This window comes from Oncorhynchus kisutch, linkage group LG15 (assembly GCF_002021735.2).
Source record: "Oncorhynchus kisutch isolate 150728-3 linkage group LG15, Okis_V2, whole genome shotgun sequence".
NCBI lineage: Eukaryota > Metazoa > Chordata > Actinopteri > Salmoniformes > Salmonidae > Oncorhynchus > Oncorhynchus kisutch.
In genome coordinates this window covers 54,862,054-54,876,868 of record NC_034188.2, presented here as the reverse complement: position 1 = coordinate 54,876,868, position 14,815 = coordinate 54,862,054, and the positions used below count along the sequence as shown (strand labels likewise).

The following is a 14,815-nucleotide window of genomic DNA, read 5'->3' as shown; positions in this document are numbered from 1 at the left end:
TTTCAAATACTTTGAGTGTTTGCTCTAGCCTGCCTGGAGGAGCAGAGGGGTGAGGTTTGCAGTTTTTTTGGAGTATTCCATTGGTCCATTAAGCCAGGCAAGCTCAATCAGGCAAATATATACATTATTTAAGATGATTTCAAGTAGTATTTGAACCCAGGTCTAAAGCATGCTGTTTTGTATGTCCCTTTTATAATGAACAGACAAGAACATTCAGATATGCCTCTGTTCCTTCCTGTGAGGTCACTGAATTAAGCAACACAACACAAATTGACACAAAATACAACATTTTATTTCATAATAAATTCTTAATGCCACATTACATAACGAAATATACATATGCATTTGTAGGCTTTTTAAATTAAAATGTCTTTTCATTTGACCTATTTCATTAATTTAATCTGCAATTACATTTTTACATAACATCAATAGCAAAAGATAAAATCAATAAATTATGGCCTTATTAATAGAGAGTAGGCTGAGGGGCACTTGTGGATGCCCTCTACGAACTAAAAGACTAGTTCCTATTTAACTCTCTGCCCTGCTCAACTTTCTGAGCTTTTGTGTACCACATAACAGAACTCCAGTCACAAATACTCCAGCGATAAGAATGAACCTCTATAGTGCATGGATATTCTCCCAAACTCAAATATAGCTGGTCACATCAATGGAGACCTTACCATTTCGATGCGTTCCTGGGTGAAGACATTCACACATGATTCGCTTATAATCATATAGCTTACAACAAGGTAAAGTTGCATTATAATATCTTTTGGAACTACAATGCTCTAACATTGTTTTTTTGTGTTTTTTTTAACATCAAATGTTTTTTTTCTGTTTGCTTTCACTTAAGACTGAAAAATGAACCATCACAAAGCGCCCAATCACACTTCCAGAATACGTAAGATCCCTTTCAAGTATTCTCTGGACAATTATTTATTTTTGGAAAAAATGTTGGTGAGAGAGAAAAAAAACATTGCGAAATGACTTGAACGGCTAAACATGATTTCCATGGAGCAGTCTGTGAGTTTCTCAGACATCCTTCATAAGCAGACATGTTTTCAATGAACATTGATGAACTGGGTGAAATACAACTGGATGTTTGTATAAGGGCATGTGAAAAGTAGACCTGGGTTCAAATACTATATTAAACCATTTCAAATCCATGATCTGTGCTTGATTAACTTGCCTGTCCCAAAAACTGCAAACCAAGGCAGGCTGGAGCGCACACTCAAAGTATTTGAAAGATTTCAAATAGTATTTGAACGCAGGTTTTGGATTCACCAGACACCCACAGCTAAACGTAAACCAAATAAACCTTATCCAAACTCTCTGCTCAACCTCTCACACAGTGAGAAGCACCCGGAAGGTGTAAGGGTTTCAGATAGATTGTAAGGCGCGACTTTGGCTATATTAAGCTTGTGACAGAGCGCAATGGCATTTTTCTTCACTAATAGAGCACTTGGTTCATGAGGGTAAAGTCCCTTCCTTCTGCAGCTTAAGACAAACTTGAATACTTCAAAACTGTTTGATGAGGATTGAGCCATAGAGATAAACACTGTATCTATCAATTCCATGTCAATTCAGGAAGTAAAGTTAAATTCCAATTGTCCTCAATATATTCCTATGAGATAAAAAAAAGGAACAGAAATGGAATTGACCCCAACCCTAGAAACCCTAGTATCTATACAGTATATAAATACTGTATCTATCTCTATTGTGGATTGATCCATTCTATTGACCTGCGTTGACTGTGCAGCAAATACATACTGTATGTGAGGCCAAGGGGTTTAGACGACCAGCATTACAACAGGTGACTTAAAAAGCAGCTAAACTACTGCAGCAGGAACTCCTTGTTAGGCAATAGAGGAACTGTCCCCAAACAGACATACTGGGGCAAAGGCAAGAGAGACAGTCCCCCAGGTTAACAACAACATCCCTTTCTGAAGGATAGTACAACAACTTACACCAACCTGGACCCAGATATGGAGATCATAACAGAAGAGGACAACAATAAACAATCACTGTAATATGAGAGATGAGTGCAGCGGATAAGTGACCTATCACCACAGTGTCATAAATCAATGACCACGAATGTTGTGAGGTTAAAGGCCCAGTGTAGTCAAAAACGAGATTGTCCTGTGTTTTATATATATTTCCACACTATGAGGTTGGGATAATACTGTGAAATAGTGAAAAGGATGATAATGAACCTTTTAGTGTAGGAGCTGTTTGAAAAGAGCTCCTGAAATTTCAGCCTGTTCTGCTGGGATAGAGGTTTGGCCTTCCACGGTGACATCACCATGTGGTAAATTGGTTAATAGACCAATAAGAAAGAGAGTTCCAAACCTCTCTGCCAATAATAGCTCATTTTCAGTGTTCCCTCCCCACAGGCCTAGCAAGATTCTTGCTTGAGAAATTGCCCTTTGCTAAGAAGCTATTTCTGTTTCTTTTTGACAATTTGAATTGAAAACAATCACAGAAAGGTACTTAGTTGTTACCCAGAAATGATTGGATATTGAGATAAACATGCCTGCATTGGACCTTTAACCTTTGCCTTGTCTAGTTGTATCAGGTTAATGTTACAGATGAGTATTTTAATCAGACCAGAGACCAATAAACATGTGGTGTGATGTCAGCAACACGTGGGCACCTCTCACTGTGAGCTATTTCTATACCAGACATGTCGAGAGAGAGATACCGAGAGGAACCTTTCTTTCACCACTTCTTAGTTCAGACTCACAGGATTCTCTCTCCTTTCCAGCTCAGTATCTGTCTGCGTGTGTGTGCTCTTACGCACTAGCTAGTCCACTTAATTCCCTTAAGTCATGAAGTTAAGTACATTTTGGGATTCCATTGTGATGCGTGGGTGATGTTGTGGCTGTTTTTTGCTCCAACAGCCAGTGTTGTCCCTTTTTTGGAATATCCAGATTTCTACTCGGACTGCAATAGAAAATAACAGAAATGTCCCATTACAACAACATCATCATCATCATCATCATCATCATCATCATCATCACTATTCGAATGAGAGATCAAGCTGACAGGTTAATGCAGGATCTCTAGCTAGATAGTGTACTGAAGATAAGAGATGAGGTGTGGTGAAGGGACTGTGATACAGAACCTAGCTCAGAGCAGACAGTGTAGTGAAGGGGCTCTGATACAGAACCTAGCTCAGAGCAGACAGTGTAGTGAAGGGACTGTGATACAGAACCTAGCTCAGAGCAGACAGTGTAGTGAAGGGACTGTGATACAGAACCTAGCTCAGAGCAGACAGTGTAGTGAAGGGGCTCTGATACAGAACCTAGCTCAGAGCAGACAGTGTAGTGAAGGGACTGTGATACAGAACCTAGCTCAGAGCAGACAGTGTAGTGAAGGGACTGTGATACAGAACCTAGCTCAGAGCAGAAAGTGTAGTGAAGGGACTGTGATACAGAACCTAGCTCAGAGCAGACAGTGTAGTGAAGGGACTGTGATACAGAACCTAGCTCAGAGAGAGACAGTGTAGTGAAGGGACTGTGATACAGAACCTAGCTCAGAGCAGACAGTGTAGTGAAGGGGCTCTGATACAGAACCTAGCTCAGAGCAGACAGTGTAGTGAAGGGACTGTGATACAGAACCTAGCTCAGAGCAGACAGTGTAGTGAAGGGACTGTGATACAGAACCTAGCTCAGAGCAGACAGTGTAGTGAAGGGACTGTGATACAGAACCTAGCTCAGAGCAGACAGTGTAGTGAAGGGACTGTGATACAGAACCTAGCTCAGAGCAGACAGTGTAGTGAAGGGACTGTGATACAGTTTTGCTACTGTTCCTGATGCTGTATAATACCCTAATGACTCTGGAGGAGAACAGTGGGTCACTTCAAGACTGCATTAACTGAGCAGTGTGTTTGTCACACGGTAGAGTAGAGTAGAGTAGAGTACAGTACAGTACAGTACAGTACAGTAAAGTATATAGTATATTTTAAACTGGGTGGTTGGAGCCCTGAATGCTGATTGGCTGACAGCCGTCGTATATCAGACTGTATACCACTGCTCTGATTACATTGGTAAACAGTTTCTAAAAGCAATAAGGCACCTCGGGGGTTGGTGGTATACAGTGCCTTGCGAAAGTATTCGGCCCCCTTGAACTTTGCGACCTTTTGCCACATTTCAGGCTTCAAACATAAAGATATAAAACTGTATTTTTTGTGAAGAATCAACAACAAGTGGGACACAATCATGAAGTGGAACGACATTTATTGGATATTTCAAACTTTTTTAACAAATCAAAAACTGAAAAATTGGGCGTGCAAAATTATTCAGCCCCCTTAAGTTAATACTTTGTAGCGCCACCTTTTGCTGCGATTACAGCTGTAAGTCGCTTGGGGTATGTCTCTATCAGTTTTGCACATCGAGAGACTGACATTTTTTCCCATTCCTCCTTGCAAAACAGCTTGAGCTCAGTGAGGTTGGATGGAGAGCATTTGTGAACAGCAGTTTTCAGTTCTTTCCACAGATTCTCGATTGGATTCAGGTCTGGACTTTGACTTGGCCATTCTAACACCTGGATATGTTTATTTTTGAACCATTCCATTGTAGATTTTGCTTTATGTTTTGGATCATTGTCTTGTTGGAAGACAAATCTCTGTCCCAGTCTCAGGTCTTTTGCAGACTCCATCAGGTTTTCTTCCAGAATGGTCCTGTATTTGGCTCCATCCATCTTCCCATCAATTTTAACCATCTTCCCTGTCCCTGCTGAAGAAAAGCAGGCCCAAACCATGATGCTGCCACCACCATGTTTGACAGTGGGGATGGTGTGTTCAGGGTGATGAACTGTGTTGCTTTTACGCCAAACATAACGTTTTGCATTGTTGCCAAAAAGTTCAATTTTGGTTTCATCTGACCAGAGCACCTTCTTCCACATGTTTGGTGTGTCTCCCAGGTGGCTTGTGGCAAACTTTAAACAACACTTTTTATGGATATCTTTAAGAAATGGCTTTCTTCTTGCCACTCTTCCATAAAGGCCAGATTTGTGCAATATACGACTGATTGTTGTCCTATGGACAGAGTCTCCCACCTCAGCTGTAGATCTCTGCAGTTCATCCAGAGTGATCATGGGCCTCTTGGCTGCATCTCTGATCAGTCTTCTCCTTGTATGAGCTGAAAGTTTAGAGGGATGGCCAGGTCTTGGTAGATTTGCAGTGGTCTGATACTCCTTCCATTTCAATATTATCGCTTGCACAGTGCTCCTTGGGATGTTTAAAGCCTGGGAAATCTTTTTGTATCCAAATCCGGCTTTAAACTTCTTCACAACAGTATCTCGGACCTGCCTGGTGTGTTCCTTGTTCTTCATGATGCTCTCTGCGCTTTTAATGGACCTCTGAGACTATCACAGTGCAGGTGCATTTATACGGAGACTTGATTACACACAGGTGGATTGTATTTATCATCATTAGTCATTTAGGTCAACATTGGATCATTCAGAGATCCTCACTGAACTTCTGGAGAGAGTTTGCTGCACTGAAAGTAAAGGGGCTGAATAATTTTGCACGCCCAATTTTTCAGTTTTTGATTTGTTAAAAAAGTTTGAAATATCCAATAAATGCCGTTCCACTTCATGATTGTGTCCCACTTGTTGTTGATTCTTCACAAAAAAATACAGTTTTATATCTTTATGTTTGAAGCCTGAAATGTGGCAAAAGGTCGCAAAGTTCAAGGGGGCCGAATACTTTCGCAAGGCACTGTATATACCACGGCTAAGGCTGTATCCAGTCACTCAGCGTTGCGTTGTGCATAAGAACGCCCGTTAGCCGTGGTATATTGACCATATACCACACCCCCTGTGCCTTATTGCTTAAGTATAGTACAGTGCAATATAGTATAATACAGTACAGTATAGTATATTACAGTAGAGTACAGTACAGTATAGTATAATACAGTACAGTATATTACAGTAGAGTACAGTACAGTATAGTATAATACAGTACAGTATATTACAGTAGAGTACAGTACAGTATATTACAGTAGAGTACAGTACAGTATAGCATAGTATAGTGAGACATCACTTACTGTTGTGGAGTGGCTCATCTTGTCAAAGCGGAACTTCAAGTTTGACCTGGGAGACATCTTACTCTTCACATCTGGAGGGAGAATAAGATAAAGCCTCCGTTAACATACAAATACAGTCTATTATTAAGTGTCAATCACACATTGAGGATGAGGAAACATACTCGCAAACAATCACGTAAGTAACGTGAGCTTCCTGATAGTAAAGAACGTAAACAAACCCACGACTGTACTCTAGAGTGTAACATATGGACACAGAGGGCATAGAGACCTACAGTATATAACAGAGGTGGTTGAAAACCATACTCATGTGTTGAGCAAGCCTGATGACTTGCAGAATGCCTAGACTTTAGCCCAGAGGGCTAACACGGTCTTGTGGTGCGCAGGAGACCCAGGTTTGGATCCCGGTCAGTCACACCTAGGTGTTGTGTAGTGTATCAGTGTTACCTGTGGGACTGCGACACATGATGAGGGGGGTGGCCGAGCCTTGGCTCTCCACGCTGAGGGAAGGGAAGGGGCTGAACACGGACGACGAGGCTATGGACGGGTGGGTTCCCTGGGAGAGGAGGAGGAGGAGGAGGATGACGATGAGGAAAAAGAGGAAGAGGGACGGACGACGAGGAGGGAGAAGTTGAGGAGGAAGGAGAAGAGGAAGATGAGGATGAGCTGTCAGGGTGAGGGTAGTCATCCATTTGTATGCTTCCACTGTCACACACACTACAGACCACACACTACAGACTACACACTACAGACTACACACTACAGACTACACACTACAGACTACACACTACAGACTACAGACTACACACTACAGACTACACACTACACACTACAGACTACAGACTAGGGCTACTAATTCAAGGCAGACAGACTTTAGCTGGAATTACTACACATGGTCGGTTTTCAGCAGTGTGCTGCCGCTGTGCTCTCCAAAACTGCTCCGGAGGGACACACATATTCCAGCCGTAGGATATTAACAGAGTTCTGTTCAACAGCAAGACTGTAGACTGAGCTGTAAACTCTGGAACAGCAGTTTAGTGTGTGTAAACACGGATCTGTTTGTGTAATGTGTGGGTGATACAACAATGATATGACATTCTCATCCTTTGCCAAGCGTGCGTGATTGACATCCAACACAATATGATCCAGAGAGAGTGACAGGAACCATAATTGACTTAATCACCAGCTGTCATGAGGTTGCATCCCCTCTATTTCTTCTCTCAGTGCTGCCAGATCCTCTCACATCATTCCAACTGTGCAATTTGTTGATGTCTTCATGCAGTTAATGATAAAACAAACATGGTCCTTATACAATACATCATTTTGGATCCCACCACTTCTGAGCACCACAGGCCTATGACCTGAATTTTGTGCCAGAAGCATCATGCCGGTCCTGATCCAAATGCTATGGCTCACCCAAGCCCATCTCAACACACCCCACTCCCCTACCCCTCTGCTCTACAGCCACCTGTCGCCCTGTCTCCCAGCCCACCGCCTCATTGTCCCCCTGCCTCCCTACTCCCTATCCCCCAACCCTCTGTCCATCCTCCATACGCCCCCCAGCACAATGCCTCAAGGGCCTCCCCCTCCCCAGCCCCCTGTCTCTCCAGTGGCGTGGCCGCGGGCCCTCACAGTGTCAAGCTCCTCCAGGGCCTCTCCCTCTCCGGTGGTGCTGCTGAAGCTGCTGGTGCTGGAGGAGGAGCGAGAGATGTTGGGTCTGCTGCTGCTGCAGTCCTTCAGCTTGAGGAACGGCCTGGTGACAGGAGGTAGAGGAACAGCATTAGAGGAGGGGAGAGAAGAGGGGATTGAAGGAGAGGAGACGAGAGGAAAAGATAGGAGAGGAGAGGAGAGAAGAGGGGATTGAAGGAGAGGAGACGAGATGAAAAGATAGGAGAGGGGCGGAGAGGAGAAGGGATGGAAGGAGAGGAGACGAGAAGAAAAGATAGGAGAGGGGAGGAGAGGAGAGGGGATGGAAGGAGAGGAGACGAGGAGAGGAAAAGATAGGAGAGGGGAGGAGAGGAGAGGGGATGGAAGGAGAGGAGAGGAAAAGATAGGAGAGGGGAGGAGAGGAGACAAGAGGAAAAGAGAGGGGAGGAGAGGGGATGGGATGGAAGGAGAGGAGGCGAGAGGAAAAGATAGGAGAGGGGATGGAAGGAGAGGAGACGAGAGGAAAATATAGGAGAGGGGAGGAGAGGAGAGGGGATGGAAGGAGAGGAGACGAGATGAAAAGATAGGAGAGGGGCGGAGAGGAGAAGGGATGGAAGGAGAGGAGACGAGAGGAAAAGATAGGAGAGGGGAGGAGAGGAGAGGGGATGGAAGGAGAGGAGACGAGGAGAGGAAAAGATAGGAGAGGGGAGGAGAGGAGAGGGGATGGAAGGAGAGGAGAGGAGAGGAAAAGATAGGAGAGGGGAGGAGAGGAGAGGAGACAAGAGGAAAAGAGAGGGGAGGAGAGGGGATGGGATGGAAGGAGAGGAGGCGAGAGGAAAAGATAGGAGAGGGGATGGAAGGAGAGGAGACGAGAGGAAAATATAGGAGAGGAGAGGGGATGGAAGGAGAGGAGACGAGAGGAAAATATAGGAGAGGAGAGGGGATGGAAGGAGAGGAGACAAGAGGAAAATATAGGCGAGGGGAGGAGAGGAGAGGGGATGGAAGGAGAGGAGACAAGAGGAAAAGAGAGGGGAGGAGAGGAGAGGTTTACAAAGCATATGCACACCTCATGCACACCTTGTGTGTTCATGTCCAGTGTTTTGTTTGTGGTTCATCTCACCTCTCCTTGTTGGGGCAGATCTCTGGCGAGCTGGGGTTGGACGTCGTCTCTGATCTCCCTTCCTGTCCGAGGGGGCAAATGTCAGGGGTCTTTTGGTCACTGCAACAACATACAGACCAAGTTAGCAGATAGAACAAGTGCACAATGACATGACACAAGCCTCAGTATTAGTGATGATAAATACACAAACCAAAAGTTGACCTGAATGCAAAGCCTGGTCCCAAAGTTTGTGATGTCTTGCCAGCTCCTGTGGTCAATAACAAAACAGCCCAAACAGATCTGGGACCAGGCTATGGAAAGCCTGCTGACCTGCGTGCGTGTCTGTCCGAGGGGCTCTCTGTGCTGGAGTGGAGGCGGGGGAAGAGGCCTGAACGACGCTTCACTGGACTCTTCAGGGGAGACTTGGCTGACAGCATTGGTGGCTGGAGAGAGACACAGCATTAACAAGCAGACAATATACAGCATTAAGAGGCTGATAGAGCTCAATTAAGGCAGATTTGGGTTACATTGTGATGGACCACTACCCTTCACATACAAAACAGTTTAAACTACATCAGCACACCGATTATATGATTATGTTACATGGATGGGACTGTTTGCAAAAGTACATGTTGATATCATAAGACTAATTGGAGCAAATGTTTGCAAAACGTGCAATTTACCACGATTATGTGTATGTCCAGTTTCATTTGTGTGTAAATATGACTTTATGACCTCAAGCACTCCTCCCCCTCCACCCTCTCCCCCCTGCTCACCGAGAAGGTACTCTTTGTGCACTCGGTGCTCTGCGGCAGCCCCCCTCCACTCAAGCTGGCCGGGACCCCCCCTCCCACCCCTGGACTCCGGTGACGGTGGGACCCCACCATGGTCTCCATGGAGTGACTCCGGACGCGCATGGCACGCTAGGGGACGGGGACAGAGATGGGGACAGAGGAGGGGACAGTGACGGGGACAGAGACAGGGACAGAGGAGGGGACAGAGGAGGGGACAGAGACGGGGACAGAGGAGGGGACAGAGACGGGGACAGAGACGGGGACATAGGAGGGGACAGAGACAGGGACAGAGACAGGGACAGAGACGGGGCAGAGGAGGGGACAGAGGAGGGGACAGAGACGGGGACAGAGACAGGGACATAGGAGGGGACAGAGACGGGGACAGAGACAGTGACAGAGACGGGGCAGAGGAGGGGACAGAGGAGGGGACAGAGACGGGGACAGAGGAGGGGACAGAGGAGGGGACAGAGACAGGGACAGAGGAGGGGACAGAGATGGGGACAGAGACGGGGACAGAGGAGGGGACAGAGACGGGGACAGAGACGGGGATAGAGGAGGGGACAGAGACGGGGACAGAGACGGGGACAGAGGAGGGGACAGAGATGGGGACATAGGAGGGGACAGAGACGGGGACAGAGACGGGGACAGAGGAGGGGACAGAGACGGGGGCAGAGGAGGGGACAGAGATGGGGAAAGAGGAGGGGACAGAGATGGGGACAGAGACGGGGACATAGGAGGGGACAGAGGAGGGGACAGAGACAGGGACAGAGACGGGGACAGAGGAGGGGACAGAGACAGGGACAGAGACAGGGACAGAGACGGGGACAGAGACGGGGACAGAGACGGGGACAGAAGAGGGGACAGAGACGGGGACAGAGGAGGAGACAGAGACGGGGACAGAGACGGGGACATAGGAGGGGACAGAGATGGGGACAGAGACAGGGACAGAGACGGGGACAGAGGAGGGGACAGAGACGGGGACAGAGGAGGGACAGAGGAGGGGACAGAGACGGGGAAAGAGGAGGGGACAGAGACGGGGACAGAGACGGGGACATAGGAGGGGACAGAGACGGGGACAGAGACGGGGACAGAGACCGGGACAGAGACAGGGACAGAGGAGGGGACAGAGACAGGGACAGAGACGGGGACAGATGAGGGGATAGAGACGGGGACAGAGACGGGGACAGAGACAGGGACAGAGGAAGTGACAGAGACGGGGACAGAGGAGGGGACAGAGACAGGGACAGAGACGGGGACAGAGGAGGGGACAGAGACAGGGACAGAGATGGGGACAGAGGAGGGGATAGAGACGGGGACAGAGACGGGGACAGAGACGGGGACAGAGGAGGGAGCGGAGACGGGGACAGAGATGGGGACAGAGATGGGGACAGAGGAGGGGACAGAGGAGGGGACAGAGGAGGGGACAGAGACGGGGACAGAGGAGGGGACAGAGGAGGGGACAGAGATGGGGACAGAGACAGGGACAGAGACGGGGACAGAGGAGGGAGCGGAGACGGAGTGAGAGAGTAAAGAGGACAGAGGAAGAGAAGGGAAATGAATACAGTCATTATCTCAGCACACAGTTGTTCTGAGGTAAAGGAGGCTTGCTTAAGGGCCCAACCCAAGGGCCCAACATCTTTAGGATGTGAACCCAGCAGTCCTCCAGTTTCCAGATCAATTCACCCCATTCTTTTCCCAGCGCCTGGCCCGGGATTCGAACTGGTCCAATTACCTACTGCATCATGCAACTAAACCCAACCTGTGTACTCGTCAATTTCCAAAGCTCTTTGACTGTGGTGTGTATTAAACTCTCATGGACAGACTTCGTAAACATCGAGCATATGGCCAAATTACGCAAGATTAGGTATTATAGAATATTCTTTATGTATTCTATTGATAATGAGTTTGGGTAATATTGATCAAATCAGATTTATGTTCATGGGAAAGGTCAAACCTGCTATTACAGTGTACTGTCAGCAGAGAGTGCACTTCTCCTACACAGAGGAATAAGGAGAGCAATGCAATGCATGGACAGTGAGAGATATGACTGTAATGTTAACAGTGTTGGGGAGTAGCGAACTACATGTCATTCAACTAGTAATGTAACTACATTTAATTGAATGAAATTATAATCTAGGTAGTGTTTCAGTAGTGTTTACTAGTGGAACTACGCGCTACTATTTTAAATCTAAAATATCATAAAATATGGATAATATTCTTTTTTTTTTTTTTTCTTTTTTTTTTTTTTTTTGGCATCAGACCTGCCTAATTCTCAGTTGAAACGTGTTCAACAGGCTAAATTACACATTGTGTTAGCATCTGACTCCAGAATGTTCCGTTTTTTTTTTTTTTGCAATTTGTAGTCTACGATTAAAGGTAGCTTTAGTGTACCTTAACCTCTTCCAGTGTGAAGTAATTGGTAGCTCCGTAAACAATATTTTCAAAGTATCTTCCCCAACACTGAATATGACTGATAATGATGCTCTGTGTACTAGGCTACTATCTGAGGTCACTGAAATCGTGAAGGAAATCATCACAAGCCTCATGATAATGTGTCATCACTAGGAGGTCAGACTAAGGGAAATAGGGGCGCTGGGTTTCAATGTTAGTCGCCAGGGCATAAAACACAACAAACAAAACCACCGGAACAATCTTTATTGAGTGTTTCAATGTTTGGAGATGATTTCAAGACGTGGTATGCTTTGTTCTGATTCTCAATCAGTATGATACAGTATCTGCGACGACAGGTAATAGACAATGACTGCTGTTGTAGAGATGAGCACAGCATCCCCAGTGGTTGAACGAGTGGCATGCAACACACACCTCCACACTGCCTGTGAACACAGCGAGACACCATATGGTCAGACAGGGGGGATGGGGAGGGAGGAAGGGAGAGAGACGGGTAAGGTGGTACGATGATTAACATCCCGTAATCTCAACCAACAGCAGCGTGGCGGGAGACAGGGAGAGAGGGAGAGAGGGAGAGAAATAGAGAGGGGGTCTGTGTGTCTGCGTGTGAGTGAGAGAGAGAGAGAGACAGAGAGAGAGCGCTAGACAGAGAGAAAGGGAGAGAGAGACAGCGAGAGAGAGAGAGGTAGACAGAGAGAGAGAGAGAAAGAGAGAGAGAGACAGCGAGAGAGAGAGAGGTAGACAGAGAGCGAGTGAGAGAGAGAGAGAAAGAGAGGGCGAGAGAGACAACATCAGTAGACAACTAGATAGGTGAAAGAGAGGGTACGGGACAGGTTCAGACAGGTTCAGACATGGAGTCAGATGACGAGGTAAAGAACTGTGTTAAAGAGTCACCTTGAAGGACTCCAGCAGTCCCCCATGGCCCCCGTTCTCCAGCTTGTCCTCCTCCCCAGCGTGGCCGAGCCCCAGAGTAGCCTGGGTCTGTCTGTGGAGCTCATCGTGAAGGTTATCCAGCAAGGCAGCTCGCGTTCGCCCCTGGAACACACACACCCACAGACACATGTACACACATATGCATAGAGACACACAGACACACACAGACGCACAGATGCAAGCAAACGCACACACAAAACAACACCACCACGTATAATTTAAGAAGTAGTGGTAGAGGAGACTGAGATAGATGAAAGAGATTGAACAACACATCCAGGGTGTCTTGAGTCATCTGCCCCTCTCACCTCTAGCTTGGCAAACTTGTCAGACTTGTAGCAGGCGTTCTCTGCATTGATCAGCTTTGTCAGCAGGAAGTCGCGGAACTCAGGACCCTGTGGAGAGAGGAGAAGGGGAGGGGGGAGGGGGGGGGGGGAGAGGTGACTTCATCAGCACCATACTCATCATCATTTGGTCGTCTGGAGTCGACGGGACGAAAAGGACTGATACAGCGCCTTCAGAATGTATTCCACATTTTGTTGTATTACAGTCTGAATTTAAAATGGATTCAATTGAGATTTTGTAACACTGGTCTATACACAAAATACCCCCTAATGTCAAAGTGGAATTACTCTGTGTACAATAATAGTGTTAAACATGATTGTTGAACAACTACCTCATCTCTGTAACCCCACACATACAATTATCTGTAAGGTCCCTCAATCGAGCAGTGAATGTCAAACACAGATTCAACCACAAAGACCAGGGAGGTTTTCCAATGCCTGGCAAAGAAGGGCACCTATTGGTAGATGGGTATAAATATTCTTTCTAAAACTTGCATCCTATATGCAACAAGGCACTAAAGTAATACTGCAAAAAATGAGGAAAAGCAATTCACTTTTCGTCCTCAATACAAACGTTTATGTTTGGGATGTAGCCAACACATCACTGAGTAACACTCTTCATATTTTCAAGCATGGTGGTGGCTGCATCATGTTATGGGTATGCTTTTTTAGGATAAAAAAATTAATGGAATAGAGCGAAGCACAGACAAAATCCTAGAGGGAAAAGCTGGTTCAGTCTGCTTTTCCAACATACACTGGGAAACAAATTCACCTTTCAGCAGGACAATAACCTAAAACACAAGGTCAAATCTACACTGGAGTTGCTTACCAAGATGACATTGAATGTTCCTGAGTAGCCTAGTTACAGTTTTGACTTAAATCGGCATGAAAATGTATGACTTGAAAATCTGGCAATGATCAACAACCAACTTAACAGAGTTTGAAGAAGAAGAATGTGCAAATATTGTCAAATCCAGATGTGCAAAGCTCTTAGAGACTTACCCAGAAAGACTCACAGCTGTAATCGCTGCCAAATGTGATTCTAACATGTATTGACTTGCAGGTGTGAATGGTTATGTAAATGAGATATTTCTGTATTTAATTTTAATACAATTTGGCAAAAATGTCTAAAAACATGTTTTTGACTTTGTAATGGGGTTATTGTGTGTAGACAGATGGTTGTGAATTTGAAATATAATATATATTTTGAATTGAGGCTGTTACACAACAATATGTGGATAAGTCAAGGAGTATGAATACTTTCTGAATAAACTGTATATGATGGCAGGTTTCTCATCAAATTTTTCACTGTAAATAATATGGGAAACTTTAACTCAATCTCTCTCTCTCTCTCTTTATCCCTCTCCTTCAATGTCTCTCTCCTCATCTTATGCCCTGCTCCCTCAATCTCTCTCTCTTCTCCCCTTTATCCCTCTCGCCTTCAATGTCTCTCTCTCTCATTAATAACCTCTCCCTCAATCTCTCTCTCTCTCTCTTTATCCCTCTCCTTCAATCTCTCTCTCTCTCTTTATCCCTCTCCTTCAA

At 45.9% G+C, this 14,815-nt stretch overlaps 1 protein-coding gene across 15 annotated transcripts in view; it reads right to left on the bottom strand.

Moving 5' to 3' along the window:
- Positions 1-270: 270 nt before the first annotated feature.
- Positions 271-14,815, bottom strand: part of LOC109905515 (rap1 GTPase-activating protein 2) — a 100,398-nt gene continuing 85,853 nt past the window's right edge. For 11 of the 15 annotated variants that reach the window (XM_031790555.1, XM_031790554.1, XM_031790556.1 and 8 more), the window contains 9 exons: positions 13,235-13,321; positions 12,891-13,031; positions 9,570-9,716; positions 9,124-9,236; positions 8,815-8,913; positions 7,680-7,800; positions 6,495-6,603; positions 6,051-6,121; positions 271-2,943 (listed from right to left, as the gene is read on the bottom strand). In XM_031790555.1, the coding sequence (XP_031646415.1) occupies positions 2,935-2,943; positions 6,051-6,121; positions 6,495-6,603; positions 7,680-7,800; positions 8,815-8,913; positions 9,124-9,236; positions 9,570-9,716; positions 12,891-13,031; positions 13,235-13,321 (897 nt within the window). In that variant the 3' untranslated portion in view covers positions 271-2,934. Of the gene's footprint in view, positions 2,944-6,050; positions 6,122-6,494; positions 6,604-7,679; positions 7,801-8,814; positions 8,914-9,123; positions 9,237-9,569; positions 9,717-12,226; positions 12,422-12,890; positions 13,032-13,234; positions 13,322-14,815 lie in introns of those variants that run through there. The other 4 variants (XM_031790565.1, XM_031790564.1, XM_031790557.1 and 1 more) reach the window with 3 other exon arrangements.